This window comes from Ostrinia nubilalis, chromosome 10, assembly GCF_963855985.1.
Source record: "Ostrinia nubilalis chromosome 10, ilOstNubi1.1, whole genome shotgun sequence".
Taxonomy (NCBI): domain Eukaryota; kingdom Metazoa; phylum Arthropoda; class Insecta; order Lepidoptera; family Crambidae; genus Ostrinia; species Ostrinia nubilalis.
In genome coordinates, this window is record NC_087097.1 from 14992531 (window position 1) to 15015081 (window position 22551).

At 35.6% G+C, this 22551-nt stretch overlaps 1 protein-coding gene across 1 annotated transcript in view; it reads left to right on the top strand.

Annotated features, from left to right (window-relative positions):
- Positions 1 to 22551, top strand: part of LOC135075327 (mucin-5AC) — a 166067-nt gene that overhangs the window by 74284 nt on the left and 69232 nt on the right. The window contains exons 2-5 of the mRNA XM_063969739.1: positions 6491 to 6545; positions 12694 to 12879; positions 13333 to 13484; positions 14823 to 15055. Coding sequence (XP_063825809.1) covers positions 6491 to 6545; positions 12694 to 12879; positions 13333 to 13484; positions 14823 to 15055 — 626 coding nt within the window. The remainder of the gene's footprint in view (positions 1 to 6490; positions 6546 to 12693; positions 12880 to 13332; positions 13485 to 14822; positions 15056 to 22551) is intronic.

Sequence of the window (22551 nt, forward strand, 5' to 3'; positions counted from 1 at the left end):
CTAACGGATACTGAAACTACATAGTTTAGACCAGCCACAAAATTAATCAGATCTCAGATATGTAGGACATAAGTTTGTATATTGTGTACTCTTGCTACAAACATACAAGATTGCGCCGCAATCCCAGCTACACTGTCGCACAAAACGGTTTATAATGTAGGCTGTGCAACACCTCCGTGTGCATAACGATTTCCTCTCGTCACGCTTGTTTCTGATGCGTAGTGACGCAATGCGTATGTGAAAAAGTTGTAAAAATGCTTCTATGTTGCTTAAATGCAGTTTTTAGTTGGAGATTACCTGCAAGCTTAATCCTTTAAGTACAAGTGAAACGAGAAACAATGTAAAATTTAGGCTCGCGAGTTGACGAACAAGTCAATCCATTGTTACCGCGGTTTCATGCGAACAATTATGGTTCAAAGAGTTAATGGAACATCACATATCCTAGTTAGGTACTTCTACTATCACATTCCTAGACTTTGAATCAAAAATCCTGATTTGATTCCCTCTCTCTTCTTTTCTTTTTTTCTTCTTCGATTTCTCTGGTTGAAGATTCCGGGTGATGTTCGCTTCCACCTTCCGCCTGGTTATCAATTTCCATCAAGTGAGATGCAGGCGTGATCATTTAATGAAAAATGCTTACAACAACAAACATACAAACATACAGCCTTGTAAGAGTATCTGTCACTTTATTTAGTAACTTGATACGGTAACCTAGAATCGAGTACAATGCTCCGATTGTGACAGACGATCTGTGCACTCGTAATTACATCTTATTACAGTAATTACATGTGATTATGCATTTATTACAATCTAATTTGACGTGATGACACACTGTCGAAGTTATTGATGAGTTCGTTTGCATCGTGGCCTAGTTTTTTGATAACATTATGAAATATTCGGAACAGTTCTAATAATTATCATATGTTTAGCAAGAACTAATCTAGAGCTAATTACGTAAAATAGATTTCATACTTTTAGTTTCAAGCCAGCGATCTCTTAACAAAATAGGAACAATTGAGTCATCACCATCATTATTTCAGCCACAGGATGTCTATTGAAATAAATATAGGCCTCCCCCAATGATTTCCAAATTGGCCGGTTGATAGAAACCTGCATTCAGCGCCTTCATGCTACTTATAAGAGATTATCTGTCCACCTTGTGGGTTAATATAATTAATAACTCGCAGTCATTTTTAACGTATTAATTTCTGTAATTTGTTGTTCTAGTGTGCCAAATAAATGTATTTTCTTTCTTTCTTTCATTTCTCATTTTATTTATCCCTACAGCAGCACATGATTACGAAGCAGTAAACATAAAGTGCTTATCGTACTTAATCTATAACCGCTTATCAAGTTCATCGCCTCACAATCGAGTTACGTCAACGTAATACACGATAATACTTAATAACACCCGTGAATCAACAATTTAGTGATTCAACCGACCAGCCGAGGGTGACCGTGGCGTAACCGCGTATTTCAACCTTTACATACTTAACTGGTTCATAGTGATTGTAAGTTTTGCTTATTTTGAGGCTAGATGACGCTGTGTAAAATGTTCAAAGACATTGTTAGTTTATTCTTGTTTATTTATTGCCCTTTCTAGCGAAAACAAACTAATTTAGAATTGAGCACATTGTCAAAATTGAATATTTGAAAATTCCCATCATTTTATATTCTGTAGAAATTAATCTGAAGGCTGTATTTTTTTTACTAATAACAATGTTTGTTTTTATTACTTGTGTGAGTTAACACAGTGAATACCTGGCACTCGAAACACTACTATTTTACTTCATTTTAAACAAGCACTTTGTAAAAGAGAAACATTCGTCACTTAGTACTAAATATGGCGTCATAAAACGTCAGTATACACTTCTCATTTGCAAAATAAAGGAACAAAGTGAACGCACTTTTTCAATATTCATAACTTGCCAAATACAGGGAGTTGATAAGTTGTTGTACACAGTATAAACGTGTTTTTTTTTTCTAAATTAGTTTTTAAATCCTCCATGCAAATAATAACAGTTGCCATAACTACATATTACCTATAGCGTTTGTGAAATGATCATTTGTATTTGATTAATACAACAATAAATTATAATTCTTCATAGAATGCATTTCGATAAACTGTTATCTGAATTAAATTTGAAATTTACCTACTTATTTAGTACTAAAGCATGACTTTAAATCTGCTTGTTTTCACCACAGAAACACGACTTTTACGTTAGTGTTCATGATATTTTGGTGACCTGTATTTTACAGCCTGTATAAACGGCACTTCAAAGAACATTCCTTCAGAACAAAAGTAGACAATTATACAAACAGATGACGGAGTTAATGAATATGTATTTAGTATTATGAAACAGTTAACTGGTTAAAATAAGCAAGCGAATCGCCACCTTAAGGTTTTCAACTTACAGTTTAAATTTTAATATTGTTATTTACAGTTATTAATGTCCACGAGGAACCAATTCGTCATAATAAGGTCGATTGTGGTATGAATATTGAAGCCTAACGGGTAGTTATTAATTGCAGACTGTCTATGAAAGCCCCGGAAGTCATAAAGTGGAACAAACCATAAATCGTAGCAATTCCTTTGGCCCTTAAAGAGGTTGCTTAGGCGAATTCAGGTTGAGGTTTTAAGATCCTTGTGTTAATAAAATTGTTTTATACCTACCTTCCTTTATAAGGTACTTTAAAAAGGTTAAAATTAGGTATGATTGTGGTACTAAAAGTGAAATATATTTATAATATTTTTTGTTGTAAATAAAAATCTCCTAGACTGAGCTACGATATATTTGACATTTCCATGTGACATCCCATCCCAACTAATATTATAAATGCGAAAGTAACTCTGTCTGTCTGTCTGTCTGTTACGCTTTCCCGCTTAAACCTCGCAACCGATTTTGATGAAATTTGGCATAGAGATAGTTTGAGTCCCGGGAAAGAACATAGGATAGTTTTTATCCCGGTTTTTGAAACAGGGACGCGCGCGATAAAGTTTTTCTGTGACAGACAAAATTCCACGCGGGCGAAGCCGCGGGCGGAAAGCTAGTCATAGAATAAAGAAATGACTTCTCAGGTCACAGGTTATGATGGTATTTAGGCAATACCTAACGGAAGTTGCGATTACAACTGAGATTCCTTTTGAACACTGATTAATATAGCATTTTAATAAACCATTAGGTTGACATCTTATGATGTAAGGTAACTTAAGACCTGTTGGCCTTTTGCTTATAAAAAAATTTCAAAAATACATTATATTGAATGAGCTACGTATCTAATACAACGCCCAAAACTCGATGTAAGCTCAAGCTTAAACTAAGGTCTGTAACAATTAAATACATAGGCTTAAGACTGGCTTCAAATGTAATATTAAACGGTACGTCATAGTTAAAATTAAAATTGAAAGTTGTCAAATAAAACAAGCAAGTTTTAAAAAATTATATATATAAAACTCAAAGGTGACTAACTGATTGACTGACTGACTGACTGACATAGTGATCTATCAACGCACAGTCCATACCACTGGACGGATCGGGCTGAAATTTGGCATGCAGGTAGATGTTATGACGTAGGCATCCGCTAAGAAAGGATTTTACGAAACTCCACCCCTAAGGGGGTAAAACGCGATCCACGCGTACGAAGTCGCGGGCGGCCGCTAGTAAATAATAAAATCCTCCAGTCATCTTCTCAGCAGTACAAAAGACATCAACGCGCGCAGCTCTCGCGTATAAGCTAACCCCGTATTCACAAACATTACTATGAGGTCTCACAGTGCGCTTGCACACACAGGGGGACACATGAGCTCTATTCAACGCTGTGCGTTCGATTTGCTGCTTCACTTAAGCAATGTTTGTGAATACAGAGAGTCATAACATGTGATTGACATCTACCTTAGAATTGAATTTCATTCTACACATTTAGTTTCTTAATAAACGATTAACATTCACACGTGTCCTCTTCAACAGATGGATAGCGATTAATCCCAACTTAACAGTTTTATAGCCATAAAAGTTGGCTCAAGCGTAACTACCTATTTTTTGAAGAAGTGACTCTGGATCCTTCTAAAGACACATTTTTGGGGTAAAAACCTTTCCTTTAATGAAACGACGATTAGAACTAGGCTTTTAAATGGTGCCAATATTGGTGGGAAGTGGGGATGCATACGTTTGAAAATGCTTGTCACGGGAGGTGCGATTTATTTGATGTTGAGAGTATTTTCGACCATTAGATTTATAAATATACTAATGAATGAACCAAACAAATTAGCAAAAAGTGGACATAAATAGCTCATCCCACAGATTACATCGTACGAGCGAGCGTGCGCACGCGTCGTTTTTGCGCGTTTCAAAAGCGCATTGTGTATGCAACAATGCACAATGGACGGTCTTTCTTGTCCAATTACAGGGGAAATGACAGTGTGTGTTTACGACGCACGTTATTACGTTTGTGTTTGTGTGGGTATAGTATACAGGAAGTGCAGTATAACGGATAGTTATAGAATACTTTATAAAATTACTTGATTTGGAAAAAAACCTTTTTTTTAATTTGTTTACTCAGATGTTTCCCACAAAATACACAAAATTAAATGTTCTCTGATTTGTTAATTTCAAAACTACTTAGATAATACATATTTTGAATATGTGTTCGTGCAGTGTATTTAATCTATAATATAAAATAACCCTTCTCAGGTAAAAATAAAAAAGAATCGCAAAATGTGTTGCACATAACTCAACAATGCCTGGACCAATTTTACCAATTCTCTTTTTTAAATATTCGTTGAAGTCCAAGGATGGTTTTTACGGCGAGAAAAATTCGAATAATTTCCGGGGAAACCCCGGGCGAAGCCGCGGGCGGAAACTAGCTTTCCTTATGAAATAAAAATATAGCAATGTAAATGATGTCCCATTTTGTTTTCATGGCAGAACTTACAGGGCAAATATGTATGTACCATCCTAGACTGCATCTCCCTTAATATCAGGTGCGATTGCGGTCAAATACCTGCCTTGTCTTGCATAAAAAAAAATTAAACATCTCATAAACAGAACGAATAAGAGATACTGTTTGAACATTGAACTTATTCTTATTCTTAATACTGTGACTCGTGGCTATGTCTCTGTGTGCGGCGTGTTGACAATGTTAGGTCATAGCCGTGTAATGGAAGGCCCAGGCATTGAGTTTTTTGAGCTTTGACAATGGGTAATAAAGTGATAGTAAAATAGGAGTGATAGTCATTCATTAAAAGCTATCATAAAATACTAAAAGAAGAATAAAGTAAAAGAAACAAAACGTATTCTGTTGTTGCGATAAATCTCAAGTTAATCATTATACAGGTGTTCCGAAATTAATCACATTGACACTGGAAATAGCTGGACCTAACACGCATCGAACAGCCTAATATGTCCAAAGAAAAGTTTCATGAGTTTTAAGATATGACTAATACATAATAATCTCACTTAATACCAGGTTCAATTGCGGTCAAATACCTACCATATTATGCATAAAAAAATAAGTTATTTAAAAAATAAATTAGTTTGACGAGTTTTTAAATAAGACCAAATTTTAATTGTTTTTTAAATAGACTTATTCGATACGTCTTCAATCTATTTACCTCCGGTACAAACACTGACATTGCTTATTTTGGGACAACTTGTATGTATTGCTAGCTTTTGCCCGTAGCTTCACTCGCGTGAATTTCAGTTTGTCACAGATCGTCATAATTTATAGCCTATATGTTATTCTGGGTTTTAAACAATAATACTGTAAAGTTTCATCAAAATCCGTTCAGTAGCTTTTGCGTGAAAGAGTAACAAACATCCAGACATCCACAAAAGCTTTCGGATTTATAATATTAGTAGGAAGGACCAACACAAAACACGTTCTAATAAGAAAATGCAGAAAGAAGTTCATACATACGTATTCTACTTGTCTTGTAACTGCAACAGCCATCTGAAATCAGGATGACAGCTTGACAACTTGATGACGCAACCGTGACGAGTTTCGTGTGCTTAATTGAACGATTTGTTTTGTTTGCTGTAAGATTAATAACTATAATTGATGTTTTTGTACTCTACCTACTTCTTAGTTACAAAATGTGTAGCACATAATATGTTGTAATTAATAGATATATGTATTGTAGACAGATACTTAGATAGATTTACTTAATAGTAAATAACTCACATCTATAAAAATACCTACATTATAAGTAGCTAATTTTAAATTTTGTAACTTAAGGAGCACTATCTAGATTTTACAGATTATTTAGGTGAGAAGTCAGTTTATTTGAATTATGTCTGTTTTCATTATCAATCCACAATTTTAAGTGACCCCTATGAAAAAAAAATTCTGTTATGTTTTACCATAAGGGTCACTTAAAAATTAGGGATTGATTGTGAAAATGGGCATTAAAAGCTCTTCATGCTAATCATTACTTATTCATAACAGAAATCCTTATTTTTCACTACTAAAAGATGTTTTTTTTTGTCCACAGAATATCACAACATGGCTATCATTAGTCATAGCCGTCATCGCCCTAGCAACACCAGGTAAATATTTAAAAACAATTACCTACTATTTCTAAACAAAAAAAAATTGTTTACTCAAAAATAAAAGCCGCGAGGCGAAGAGGCTAGGATGCTGGCTGCATTTCCTCGCTGGATAGCAATACTAAGCCTTTGTGCAAGGAAAGCATTCGAGTTTTCCAAATTTTTTATTAATTTAGAGGAAATAAATAAATAAATAAATAAAATTCTTTATTGAATAACTTATTTGACAGTTTAAACTCTAGGCTAATCTTAAAATGGTCCGAAACAGTATTACTATTATGAAGTCTATGTCTAGAATGTCTAGTAAATCCTTTCACATCGCTACAAGGGTCTACAAGTCATAGTCATAAGGTCCTTTGATGAATCATCTATGATTTTGTCAGTGAGTCATGGAGTTACTGCTATTGTCTATCAATTCATCTATAAATATAATGTTAGTTATATCATTGCCTATCTAGGAAATTCAATTCAATTCCCGCCTTAGGCAGTTCGATTTTTTCAAGTTATTTATAATTTTCAAACTAGATAGGTACGTAGGAAAGTTATAAAAATATAACACTTTTTAAAAAAACTTTTTTGATTGTTTTTTTTTATTTTATGCTAGACAAGGAAGGTATTTGACCGCAATCGCACCTGATGTTGAGTGAGATATTGTAGTCTAGGATGGTACATATCTGTTCTGTAAGTGCCTATTCACTCTCGCCTTGAAAACGCCCGGATTATAGTGTTCAGGAAATACAGCAACAACGATTGGCAACATTGTGTTGTCAGAAAGTGTATTTTGTTGCATTCTATGTTTATTTAAACTTGTTGTCAATTTTTTGAGCTTGCATAAGACGGCACATCAAGGTAAATAGTGTAACGCCCGTATTTACAAGCATTACTATGAGGTCTCACAGTGCGCGTGGACGCACAGGGTCACACACGAACCAATCACAGAGCTCTATTCAACGCTGTGCGTTCGATTTGCTGCGTCACTTAAGGAAGCATTGTTTGTGAATACGGGTGTTAGATACTAGTTATTATTTTACAACAAAAATGAATTTCCATTTGACAGTATTTTTCATGTTCACATACATGCATACATTTTCTTAACATTACTAGAAAAGTTCTCATTAACGCTTGATCAAAGTAACCAAGCTACTCGTACTTTTTACCAACTTGATACCCTTGTCTAATTAGCATTAATTAAGAGGCTGCAATAAGGCTGCGACGCGAAACAAGAGAACACAATGAGCGATTGTGAGCCCACACCACAGCCTACTGGGTGGCCTTGGGTTGGTAGTTTGTGCAGAAGACTTGCCCACACGCACGATGCGTTGTATTGTATGTAGCATCACAAACGAACTGCATTCAAGTATCTAAGGCTGAGTTGCACCTAGGGTTGCCAGGCGTCCAGCTTTAGCCGGACATGTTTGGCTTTTTAGGGTCTTGCCCGGCCAAATATTGCCTTGTCCGGCCTGTCCGGCTTTTGTTAGGCTTTTTATTTGGTTGCGCCAGGCGAAAGTCGAGCCACAGAATCATATGAAGCGCACGCATCAGGATGTTGGTTAGCAACCGATGATGATCGTACTCACTCATGAGCTGACACTAATTGCACCGTCACATGTCCGGCTTTTAGGGTAAAATGTCCGGCCAAATGAAACACAAAGTCCGGCTTTTGTGATTTTGGACATGGCAACCCTAGTTGCACCACCTTATTTTAACCGTAACATTGACAATAACCGGTGCTTTTTGTATAGAGTTTGACAGATTTTTGACATTTATCAAAGTTAAAGTAAGATGGTGCAACCCAGCCTAAGACACGTCGAAAACACTTTAATGGGCAGTTTTTGTATTGCGGTAAGCGTTTTCTGAGCAGTTTTATTTGAAAGAAAGAAAATAACTTTATTTTGACAACAAACTCAGGCAACTAAAGACATACACAAAAAAAAATGAACAAAGTTGTTAAAAAGGGTCACCCACTCAGTAACATCTTGACAGTTTAAAGCCATGTATTCATTAGGCAACATTTGTTGATAAACACTGTTTATAAACTGTTCTTAAACAATGTTTCATAATGTTTCACCATCTCTGTAAACAGTAAACAGTCCATAAACATTGGTAATGAAACATTGTTTATGATACATGTTGCCGTGCTCCCCGCTATGAGTGGAGAGCAAGTGTGGACGGCCAAGTTTCAGAAACTCGTGTTTATGGTAAACTTGTTTCACACTAGTCATAAACAGTTTATCAACAAATGTTGCCTAATGAATACATGGCTTTACTGCCAAGACACTGATTTTCAGTTATTTATTTTATATATTATAATTTTATGTCAATACAAGGAAAAATCTTGTAAAATTGTTTCCTAGTAAAATTCTTTGATAGCATATTCGCCAAAAAAGCTCGGTTATAAATCTTCCGCACTACGCAAAGTATTTAACAACGTGATTACTTGATTACTACATTATTGAGAGGGATTTTTTAACTGTTTTTAATAATAATAAACGAAAAAACAGAGAAAAATTACTATCTGAAGATTTTAACTTCCGCAGTACAAAAGACATCAACGCGCTCTGCGCAAGCGCATCTAGTTTCTCTTACGCATGGTTTTAGTTTTTTGCTTCTTTTATAATTTATTTTTATTAATAAATAATTTTCATGTAATTACTTTGTATGTATTGTTGGTATACCGAAATGAATAAAATAAAATAAATGATTTTACAATATTTTGGGATTTAAATAAATTAGTATAAAGTAACTTAATTCAGATAATTAAATTTTTCATCAAACAATAATTTAATTTTTAAAGAGATTGGCATTTTAAAGTACAAAAAGCCATTTATAACGTTTAGTTTATCCTTAATTCCTTCTCACTTACTTCGTACTGAAACGTGGTTCAAGCAATACATTGCATTTTCTTCATTTTCTAATGGATGCATTATGGTTAGATTCTTCAGCTATCTTCTGTTCTCAGTATTTATGATAATTTCATAAGCTTTTACAACACTTCTGATATCTGATTGCCACACTACAGATCAACCGGTTCACCGCACAGCAGCTGTAGCGAACGCATCTGTTCGGGTCATTGCTTCCAGGTTTCGCCTAAATTTGAATACGTGCAACTATATTTGTCACACTGCAATCATTTGGTGATGTAAAGCCTTCTATTAGCAAATTAAGGCGTTTTACGAAACGTACTTATAACTCTCGAACTTGAACATAGATTGTCATAGGATTGATCCATAGTTGGTTTATTTATTTCAACCAATTATAGGCTCAGTGCTAGAAATACATAGTATCGTGTTTTGTGTTTTTGTAAAAGCGCCCTGACTTACGCCCGTATTTACAAACGATGCTTGCTTAAGTGAAGCAGCAAATCGAACGCACAGCGTTGAATAGAGCTCTGTGATTGGTTCGTGTGTCACCCTGTGTATCCACGTGCACTGTGAGACCTGATAGTAATGTTTGTGAATACGAGCGTTTAATGTTTTTACATTACTAAGCGAACTAAAACACCGAAAATAAATTCTCAGTGTTCATGGCACTAATATATGCCCCTCCATATTGAGGTTCGAACACATAAATATTAGCTGGTATTGTATTCTAAAAAAAAATATACTGATGTAAATAACAACACTAATGAGAGCGAAATTGATCGTAAATAATGATAAAAGTGAGAACGATGACGATGTGAAATCGGCGGATTTCACACTTATCTTGCGTGCCATTTTACGTTACGATTTAGTCGATTTACACTGTACGATCCTATTTCTGAACCAATTTGAACGAAATGTGGTACAGAACTCGACCTAATTACCCTCATGCAATTGCATTCCTCGATTATTTTATTTTCATACTTATAGAGCTTTTAGAGCAAACTTAACGTATAGATCGTTTCATCCACGAAGACGCGCCGCACCAATTTTTGGTCGAGGGAAGCGCGGGGTGCGGGGAGTTTGATCCGAGCAATACGAGCGTCATTATTGTAGTGTGCGTGTGCACTCATAGTAATTTAGCGTGTACCGATAACACTCAAACATTAGCGGAAGAATCTTCGTGGAGGAAAAAATCTATACTCGTACTTCGCTTTATTGTACTAAGTATGTACTAAAATATGAATGAACAAAAAATGGATCGCAGATATTTGACATTTAATTTGAAACTGCGCAGTAGTTATCTTCATATAAACAAAAGACATCTACTCTTAGACCAAGTTCTCCTCTAAGGCCCAGACGGTGAAACGCAACTGCAACGAAACTGCAACTTCTAGTTACTTTTGAGATGCATCTAAGTTTCTGCCATAGCGTCCGTTGAGAGACCACACATGACGCGACCAGTTTGAAACTTTCAGTTTCAGTTTTATTCATAAGAATCATCAGAAAGTTGCAGTTTCGTTGCAGTTGCGTTTCACCGTCTGTTCTGGGCCTAAGTGTAAAAACAGACGTGATCTCATTATTTGACAAAGTAATTTGTCTCAACCAAGAAACTTTAAATTAAATACCTAGCCTCTATTCTGTATCATGATGTATTACATCGATAGTTATAGTAATTTTTAAGTAACACCAAAATCTAGTTTCTGCTGACATAATAACAGGCGATCGGTTTAAATTGACTAGCTATTACTACAGATACGATACAGTAAGCTTACTACGAAACACTTGGTTATATTTACTTGTTTTTATTTCTAATGTGGCTTTCTATTGGTGAAAGAATTTTTAAAATCGGTTCAGTAGATCTCGAGATTGCCCCTTACAATTTAACAAATATACAAATACACAAACTTTACCTCTTCACAATATTAGTATAGATCACAGACGTAAAACTATTTGTATGAAGTATACATAATATAATATTTTGGCCAGTTTCTTCTTCTGAGTCGGTACGCTCTTGTCAGAGTGGTCGTGGTCATCATTGTGAATCACAATTCAGATTGATGTTCCTCGCAATACGGCGCCATTCCTCGCGGACTGCAGCTTTCCGGGCACTTTCGTTAACCGAATACTTTGTTGCGGCCTTGATGACTTGATTTTGGTCAAAAAATCAATTCAAATCCAGCCTTTATTGGTTGCTGAATCTATTCATAAATTCTATATTAACGGGACTTAGGTATTTAAGCACCACAAGACTAATTAAAGTTTATTTAAAAAATAAGTGAACTTTCTTACACCGTCTTTATTTGTAACAATCTAGTGTTACAAAGTTACAGGTGTGTGATAGGTTACGTGAGTCCAGTGAAGATTGCGCAACGATTTAGTTATGCCACTGAGAAATTATCTTTGTTATACCAAATTGGAGCATTTCAGCAACCAATATCCAAAAGAAAAGACCTAAGTTTCGCCAGTTCCGCCGAATTTAGGAGTAATGCAGCATGGAAAACGATTTGTTGCATTTACATTTCAGTAAACTGTAACATTGTAATCAAGATTTGTTTATGACAGTTTATTTTTTTAGACAAAACAAAAGATAATAATAGTTTGTAGGAATAACAATCTATTGGTAAAAAGTTTAATGTCTGAATCACGAGCATGAATTTTGTATCTGGATCAGTAGATGTTTAAACATTTGCCAGCACATTATAGACTATTACAACTGCATATATGATGCTGCAGTATTTACTTTGATGTTCTACCGTTCATAAAATACCCGCCATCTTGTATTGATGGATTGAACTCGAACGTTTGATTAGTGACAAGGCTGAACACGTTTTATATGTTATGATAAGTTATTAGTTGTTCAAAACTGTAATTGTAATTTATGTGTTCACTGTGAAATACAATAAACTATTGAGTATGCAGTACCTACGCAGTATATTTCCAAATATATGGCCTCCAGGCCAAATCCCTTCATGTGCGAATCCAACTGGCTTTTGTCCGATTTATGTAACAACTACAGTCTGGTTGCCGAGCACGTAGAATTTCGTCCAATGACACCAAGCTACCCATCCTTATCGCTCGCGCGACTGTGCAACGGGCGCCCGCAGTGAGTGTGCAAACGCGACAGCAACATAATTACGCGCGAGCGATAAGGATGGGTAGCTTGGGGTCATTGAACAAAATTCTACGTGCTCGGAGACCGCCCGCGACTTCGCACGCGTGGATCCCGTTTTGGAGTTTCGTAAAATCCCATTAAAATCCTTTGTAACAATGAACCCTTTTCTTTCCAGCACAATCGGCCGAGCCTCGAGTGGTGTGTTACTACACCAACTGGTCGGTGTACCGGCCCGGCACGGCGCGGTTCAACCCGCAGAACATCAACCCCTATCTCTGCACCCATCTGGTCTACGCCTTCGGGGGTTTCACCAAGGACAACACGCTCAAACCCTTCGATAAGTACCAGGATATTGAGAAAGGTCAGTATTATCGTCTACATTATCATCATTTCAGTCAATTAGAGTCCTCACTGGACTTTAGCTGTCTTCAAAGAGTCAGCTTCTATGAACATCATCTCATTTAATTACCAGCTGTCTAGATCTTTTAGAACATAAGGGACAGAAAAAAACTGGATCAAAGAATACGCTTCGTCCACCGTTTATGGCCAGTAACCCTAGTCATTTTAACCAACTATATTTTGGACTAGTTATTGTCAATTTTTTGGTCTTGTGCTGAATGATTTCTTTCCGGATTTATCTCTTAAAGAGGTCCGAAGCAAACCTTTAAAACTTTCACTGAACTGAAGTTTACTTTAGGTGTTTATTTCTTAAAAATAAAATAAAGACATGAACAAAATCACATTTAGATCTCGTCCATACGACCTAAGAATTTGACGACTTTTTTAAATGACTTTGATTGAACTTTGCAAACAGGTGGCTACGCCAAGTTCACTGGACTGAAAACGTACAACAAGAACCTGAAGACCCTTTTGGCCATCGGAGGCTGGAATGAAGGCTCCACGCGCTTCTCACCCATGGTCGCTTCGCGCGAGCGGAGGAAGGAATTCGTCAGGAACGCCATTAAGGTAAGCCAAACTACGTTTATCATCATCATCATCATTTCAGCCATAGGACCTCTCTGCTGAACATAGGCCTCCCCCAATGATTTCCTTAATGACCGGTTGGTAGCCGCCTTTAAATTGTAAATATTAACGATTTTAAAGATGTACTTTCCTGATATTAGTAGGTAAAAGGCAATTTCTACGATGATTGCTACAAATAATCCAATACAGCTAAGTAGATACGATTGAAAATAAATTGGACTGCACTTAAGCCACCTTTCCATAGGTGTCGAATTGTATCGGTAATAATTACCGGCCATTGAGATAGTATGACTTTTGTAAGTAGTATCTAAAACACTTTTATGAGTAAACCATAACTATGAGCGTTGTACAGGCGACAGCATATTACGAGTATACTAAGTACGCAGCATGTTATGTACTTGCAATAAATTCCATTTTGCAATAAAAATCTGTATTCTTTGATGTGCTTGGTTTGGGACTACATTTGTACTTAACGAATCACTAATAGCTTTGATTTCAATTATTTGAGAGTATGATATAAATACCAGAATTAATTTTAAAAACCAATCAAAACTCTTTTACATAATTATTATGTTCGTTGTTTTGATAGAATATAACTTAATATCATTGTTGTCTCACATAATGTCGACTCCAATGGACACAAACACAATTCCGCGGTCCTCCACGGAACAACTTCTTATCGGCCCAGCACGAAAGTGGCTGCACTTTCCCTGCACTCGTAGACGGCCACTTATTGCGTCATCACCGAATGGGCCCTAGATCAACTAGATTTATTTACTCGCGAGTAAATAAGACAAACTAGACCAATTATTATTACTGTCTAGCTTTGGTTATTATTTACTGAGGTATTCTGCAAAAGCTTCCTTAACGCAATAATGCGTCTTGATATATTGATACTTAAAACAGAAATATGTTCTATGAAAACACTTATCTACTCTCATTAATGTAAGTAGTTGTTTCTTCAATAATTTAACTATAGGCACATGATTTTGTATTTCATAAAATAGACCGCATGCACTCACATGGTTAATCATAGAAACAACAGCATATCAAGTTAAACACAATAGCATTTTATATCACTTTTGAAATAGACATACCTACCTAAAAACATGTATAGTTTGATGTACTGTTTACTATATATTTTTAATAAGTAGGTAGGCAGCTGAAAAAATTGTTAGTAAAAATAAATTTAGACAATAATCCCACACACCATTGCTGACTGTCAGTATTACACGACCAAAAGATTCTCAACTGTTCCTTCTATCAGAATCTTCAGTTAGCATATCATCCATAATTAACCCATTCCATTCTCTTCCACAGTTCCTCAGGCAGAACCACTTCGACGGTCTAGACCTGGATTGGGAGTACCCAGCCTTCCGCGACGGAGGCAAGCCGAAAGACCGGGAGAACTACGCCAAGCTCGTGAAGGAATTACGTGAGGAGTTCGAGAAGGAATCCCAGAAGACTGGCAAACCTCGTCTGCTGCTGACCATGGCGGTGCCGGCTGGTATTGAGTACATACAGAAGGGATTCGACGTGCAGACTCTTAACCAGTAAGTATTTAGTTCTTCTTCTTGTCGTTTAGACAACAAACCTATACAGCGTCATTCCAAAACTCCGCTACAAGAGGAACTTTAGTGTTTGGGCACGCAGGGCAAGACATCATGTGCTTCATCGACTGGGGAACACAACCACATTTGTATTCCAAGCTTGAGCCATTCCAAAAAATGTTAATTAAGTATTTAGTTAAGCTATATACTTTAAGATTATAGAATTTTTGTTGAAATTGACTGATTGAATCGAGATCCGAGGAACGCTGGTTCAAACCTCAATAATCGTTCAACAAACATTGTTTAGCGATGTCTTAAAAGTAAGGACAAGTATTATTACAACCAATGTTGTAATTTTTATGAGAATTTAAATTAACGTAAAACCAACGAGTGATGATGACAGCCTTGCAAAGCACATTCTTCTCACGACACAATACATAAAATTAAGGGCCCTAGTAGAGTTATTGCTCCATATTAATTTTCTTTTGACATGCACAAAATAACAAAGAAAACGTCATTAACACGTACAGTATGGTAAAATAGTTAAAACTTAAGCTTTAAAATTATAAAGATCGATATACTCGTAATTAATTTTAATATTAAGGAGTTTAGAGCTACAAGTTATATTACAGCTTAGATACAATTTATACGAGTATTGCAAATAATTAAGTAAGATAAGTTAAACTAAACACATCAAAACTCAAAACTTGATGCAATCTTAATCTATACTTATAATAAATCTGTAGAGAGGTCAATTCTGTACATGAAATATATTTTCAAAATAACTATCAGGGGGTGATTAGTGATCGATACTGATGCCAAAAATGCAATCAGTAAAATTTTTGTCTGTCTGTCTGTCTGTCTGTCTGTCTGTCTGTCTGTCTGTCTGTCTGTCTGTATGTTCCTTATAGAAACAAAAACTACTCGACGGATTTTAACGAAACTTGGTACAATTATTCTTCATACTCCTGGGCAGGTTATAGGATACTTAGGGATTCCCACGGGAACGGGAATAAGCGGGAAAATCCTTTTGTATGAAAAATCTAAACCGCTTAAGTTAGACGCTTGAAATTTGGCATGCAGGTACCTTAGTAAACTTAGAGCTTAGTTACAACAGGATTTTGCAAAATTTCCACGGGAACGGGAGTTATCGGGAAAAAACATTTGTATGAAAAATCTAAACCGCTTAAGTTAGACGCTTGAAATTTGGCGTCCAGGTACCTTAGCAAATTTAAAGCTTAGTTACAACAGGATATTGCAAAATTCCCAAGGGAACGGGAGTTAGCGGGGAAAAAAACATGAAGGGGCAAAACGGGATCCACGCGTACGAAGTCGCGGGCGGCCGCTAGTACTCAATAATTTATTACATCCATCATCTCAAGCAAAGATAGGGGCTTTTGGTTGAAATTGAAGTTCAGTTAATTTATGTCAATCATAGTATACTAGTTAATTTACTACAGAAATTGAATCACATTTTGAGCATGGTGGTCTTGACGGACTTAAAACTGCACCTTTAACTTGAGTGTGACTGTACGCGTATGAATGCGCACGAGTTGCGAAATCGGACGTATTAGCATCTTAGTTGCCCAATCTACTAAGTCAATGTCGTGTTGCTTCATTTATTTGGAATGGTACAAGGAAGCGACTATTGCGATTGATTTAATTCAAATTCAAATGTTTTATTGCGCATGTGATTATGATCTTTGAAAATCACGATCATAAAATGGTTTAGAACTGGAACTTTGACAAGTATGATTGACTAGCATACTGTATACACGCTATTAATAAACATAGGGCGTAATTTAAGAATACTCAATATTTTTATTGCTTTTAAACTTTCATGGTCACTAACATAATAATTATTATTGACGGGATTGCTACCATGTAGGTACCTTAATTTCTCGAAAGTAAGAAAAGGAAGGAAACACGAAATTAAGGTATATGGTAGCAATCCCGTCAATAATAATTATTATCTTTATTGCTTTCATAATATTTTAATAATTTCAATTTATCAACTCTTGTCGTTGTTGATAACAATGCCCCAAACTTGAGTAGGTATAGTTTCAGTTTTATAACTTTTAAATTAAGAACAATGAATCATAATGAGTGATTGAATAGGTAATCTATAGTATTAAAATATCATTTAAGTTGATCTATATGAATCAGCATTCATTTTGTCAATTAATTTTGCGTCATCTAAATTAAATTAAATATGTATTTAAAGTCAGATGGCATTATTCTTCCTTCGTTAATTAATTATACATTTAAACCACAGCTACATATTTCGCGCTTAAAACTAATTGTCATTTGATTCGTATCAATGTTCAATTAGATCAAATTGGTTTTAGATTTACAAAAATTAACATACTTGTTTACAGACCACACAAATATTTAAATGATACGTAATACAAATATTATTCTCATTAAAATATCATTAATAACAATATAATATGATAATTCCAAGTCCACAACCGGTATAACACTTTATAGACCTTATTAAAAGAAATTAAATATAAGATAAGAACAAAATTTTTTTTTTTTTTATGTGACAGGAGGCAAACGAAAATAAAATAAAAATAGTTAAAATGTTAATTTTTATTACATATTATTAACTCTTGAAACCTGAGTGCAACTAAGGAAATTCCCCGCCGCTTAACACGTGCAAACGCAGTGTTCATCAAATCAAATCAAATAGTTTATTCAGTACATAACCCCTTTCCAGGGCGCTTATACACGTCCCAAATATAGCTTGCCCTACCACCCCTTCGGGACAACATATTATGGGCTGGTGCTGAGAAGAAGTGGCGGAAGAAAGTCAGTCACCTTTGTCAGCCTCTTTCATCTAATCCACAGATCACAGAAACTAAAGGGAGATGTGACAAGGGAGCGGGGTCTATCGCAGCAATATGCCCAAAAACAGAACACATTGCTCGTGACAGCAATGATGACAGCAACGACGTCCTAATGTAAACAGTTTACATTGCTTGCGTAGTACTAAAGATTATTCGAACGTTGAGTACTGATAACGCAGTGAATAATGAGCAAATATTTTGTTTTCTTTGTGTGTGTGAATTTCTAATGCCACACTGAGTTTCGAACTCAGCGCATTAGTTAGCATCTCTCTATATCTATATGATCAAATCGCTACATTATTTTTGTACCACACACAAACTAGTAACAAGTAACAAGTGGCCAATGTCACAGTGATCCCCATCGGAATGTCGCGACTAGTTGATGCTGGACTAGTCGCTAACTGCTTCCAGTACCACCTGATAGTTGACACACTGCTTAATAATAGCCTAGAATTAATACGCTCTAGTTGGCATATTGTATTTGAATAAATTACTTCAACGAGTTCTAGGAACTCTACCTATAGTGATATCGATTCCATTTCGCTTACAAACATGATATTTTCAGAAAGTATATCAAATACTTGGTGTTTACAGAACCTGTATAATTTTATGAAACTTCTGTAAAAGTGACGCGATACTCAGGAGCAAAGATATTCCGCATAACCGACGTCAAATCACGAGCTGCAATTTGACCATTACGTCAATTTTATCAATATAACTAACTACCTTCTTTCTGCTAACGATTTCGTCTTTCGTCTTCGAGCTAAATATTCCTTTAAGCAGCCAATATGCTTTTTTGAAAATTGAAAAAATCGAACTGTCTAAGGCGTGAATTGAACCCACGACCTTCCGCTTTCCGTTTCGTTCGTGTATTAGTTTGAGATGCGACTCTTAACGCTAAAAATTAAATAAAAATAATAAAAAGCTATAAATTGTCTTCCATCAAAATTCGTTCAGTACTTTTTGCCTGAAGGAATAACAAACATCCATCGATCTTAACTTTCGCATTGCTTTTAATTAAATTGTTATTTAAAGAGAAACCTGCCATCCATCATAATGTTATAATCCCAGCAATATTGTATAATGGTATGTGCTCCAAACCGCGGTAGTAGTGAAACAGTGGCGCGCTGACCTAAATAGCGCGCACGCGCATTGCACGCCTCACTCGTGCCACGCCACGCTATCTAGCTGCGGTGCATCTTGTGCTAATCTGGTCATAAAATTTACTACAAATAATGTTTAAAAAAACTATTGAAGCATCAGACATAATAACCTATTTTAAGCCGGCGCCACACATGTATACATAGCTGGGCATTAACTCGTTAATCCGTTAATCGTTAATTAACGAAGTTAACATTTCTATTAACGGATTAACTTTTAAGTTAACTTTAAAAATTGTTAACGGACTCGTTAACTTCCGTTAAAGTATCCTAAGTCCGTTAATCGTTAATCCAGTACCTACTATTTATCAAAAAGATACAGCAGGCACGCTGAAAAACGCGTTCTGACAAGTACGTTCGGGCTTCCAGAACTTCCAGAACCCAAAGCAACAGTTTTTATAATCAGATCACTAAAGCAACGATATATTAAAATGCATTTTTTTATTTATTTACAACTGAATTAGTTCTCCTCAACCGATTATGCTGTTTGGTATACTTATGTAAGTACGATGACAATGCAATGTTATTGTTGACGATGGCCACCTAGAGTAGGTACAACTTAGCTAGATTTAAATGTATTATATTATATGTATTAATATTATTAATTAAAATGGCTACTTATGAAACTAATTTACTACTTATCTTATTAGATTTGCCTTTCATTTGTATGAATATGTACCTAACTGATGGTGCCTGAATGTAGGCTATACAGGATCCTTCTAAACTAGCTACATTCCGTTTAATGAGGGCATCTATACGGTACACTGAACAAGTTTACCAAATTTTCAGTAGGTATGTGTTTTATAATGATTTTACAAAGTTACATTTTCTGGCAAAAATAAAAATTCATTGCGTCTTACATAATGGAACATGTTGTATTTTTTACTCACACAACAAAGCTGTAGTGTATTCATTCTGCACAGGAACACGAGACACAACACACACAACGATCACTACCACTGCACACTTTTTTGTTGTTTACACTCACGTCATAACAACTCACAGCAGTCGTCACAGCTGATAGCCGATTAGCTGATCAACTGATTGGGCGAGCTATCACTTCAATGTTGCAGGCCTACTCTCATATCGTTGTCTATCCTTATTATCTTATGTTGATCACAGTAAAATGGATTCACGATACCATCGAAAAATCAACCAGCAAAGGCCATGATTTTTAAGGCGCGTCTTAGTAAATTTATTTGCATTTGTGCACCTGTGCGTAATAGTTCACTTCACGAGCACTACAAAACGCACCTTCACACAAGAAAGCTAGTCAAAAACTGAATTAAATCAAAGCGCACGCGCCGACAAATGCCGACAAGCCGCACGCCCTTTGTTGACACAAAGACGCCGACGCCGCCAAAGAAAAAGCCGAAAAGTTGGCATAGGCGTACAGTCGACAAAAAATAAACTTATTTATTTATTATTTTATCTGCTTGCTTTCGATTTCAATTGATTCGAATCTAAATTGTGGTGTTGAGTATTTAATGGTAAAATATCCTATAACAGATAATAATTAAAAATTAATCAAACTTATTGTTTTGTGAAGGTAATTCAATGGCCTAGTCAATTTATGTAGAAACATTAAATTAGACTATTGAAGCAAATAAAACTCTTCAATTTGTTTGTATTGATATTCCATTTATCCTAAATCAAAGTCCATTCTTAAATTAATCGTTAATGTCATCATTTCTATTACAATAGAAAAGTAGATGAGGTAGGTAGGTACCTAATTAGTTCAATAAAATTTCCGAATCATTTCCGTTCCAACTTGGTATTTATTTATGACCTATCTTATGTACCTATGATTTAACAATAAACACAATTTTAATTTGAATAGTAAAAAAAAGTTTGTTGCATTTCTTAATTTTATTTTGGTGACTGTACATTGCGCTAGCCGGCGGCCGGCGGCACGTGTCTAAAGGCGGCGGCAAGTTCGTTTGCTGCGGCGCCGGCTAGTGTTGTACGATACGACACTCGAGTCTTGGAATCTTACATATTAAAAGTTTGAAGAAAATAAAATAGCAATGAATTAAGACTGTGTGTTTATTATTTTATTGGACCGTTTTAACTTTTTGATTAAGAAAATCGTCAGTCTTTAGATGGATACTTCTGATTCGATTATTTGCGTTTAATGCAATTTTATTGATATTACATTTGTATTGTGCGATTTATTTTATTTTCAATCAGGATATAACATACGGATGATGATATGAAATCACTCATTATTGCCTATTTGTATACACCAACTCAAGTTCATGTCATGATTCAGTCTAGCTCAAAGAACTTAAATACTCGAAAGGACTCGGAAGGCTCAATGATTCATGTGAAGTCTTAAAAATAAACTCAAGTCTCGAAACAAAGACTTTTAAGACTCGAGGTTCTTACTTACAACACTAGCGCGGTCGGCCATTGGCCATTGTGAGGGACGGCTGTCTTTGATACCGCCGACTCCGCCACGCATAAATAAGGATGTCAACTCCAAAATTCTTTCTAATCATAACAATAATAAAATCATTCTTTACTTTTATAAATTTATTTTTTTGTTTCTACGATGATTTTAATTATTATTATTTCAGTTTGAAATTGATAGTTGGGAACAATTATTTATTTACTTCGGAATACTAAAGACTGCCGATAATCACAGGTAGATAATTCGATAGCGTTTAATTTCTGCTATGATCGAGTCAATTACGAATCACATTTTTTAATTTGCTAAGGGGATATTAAGCGATTAAAATTAACATGAAAAATGTGCTGCTTTAACGTAATAATAACCGTAATTCTAAATTTCATAGTCATGGTAACTATCCCATTTGTGTATGGTATAAAAATAAGTCATTGATTTCGGCAACTAACTTTTTGCTTCGTTTCGTTGCTACGTTTGAAATAAAAGATTTTTGCAAGCGCAGAGGTATTTTAACGAATTTTTGAATAAACATTATTCCATTAAGGCCACTAAATAAGTACCTACTTACCTACATAAGTTTTTTTTATGTTACCAAAAATAAATAAATTTTAATTTTCTTCTTAATTTAATCCTTAAATAACTAGTAAACTTACGTAGCTTGGGATCTATGTTTAATAACCTATGAGTATATTTACATCGTAATAATAATAATGTACACTGTTATTGACCATTATGTCGAACTTACACTGTGTGTATGTGTTTTTGGATCATTAAATAATAAGTAAGCGAATCTGGGTGCGTGCGTAGGTAATATTATTATCGCGCGCCTAGAACATTCCAAGCTAGCCGTTAGCAATGCGGCCCGCTGATTGGCCGGAGGCCTCTATCCTTTTATGGTCAGAAGCTTCTAGCGGCTCACCGCGCCGCACACGCGGCCGAGAGCCGCCAGTCGTCTCGTCGTCGAACTCTCGTGATCTGCGAACGTACTTGTCTTGTGCGCACAGTGCACACCCGGACGCGCCGCATTTTCAATATTCCTACCTAGACTTTTCATTTCATCTTATCACCTACTTTCAC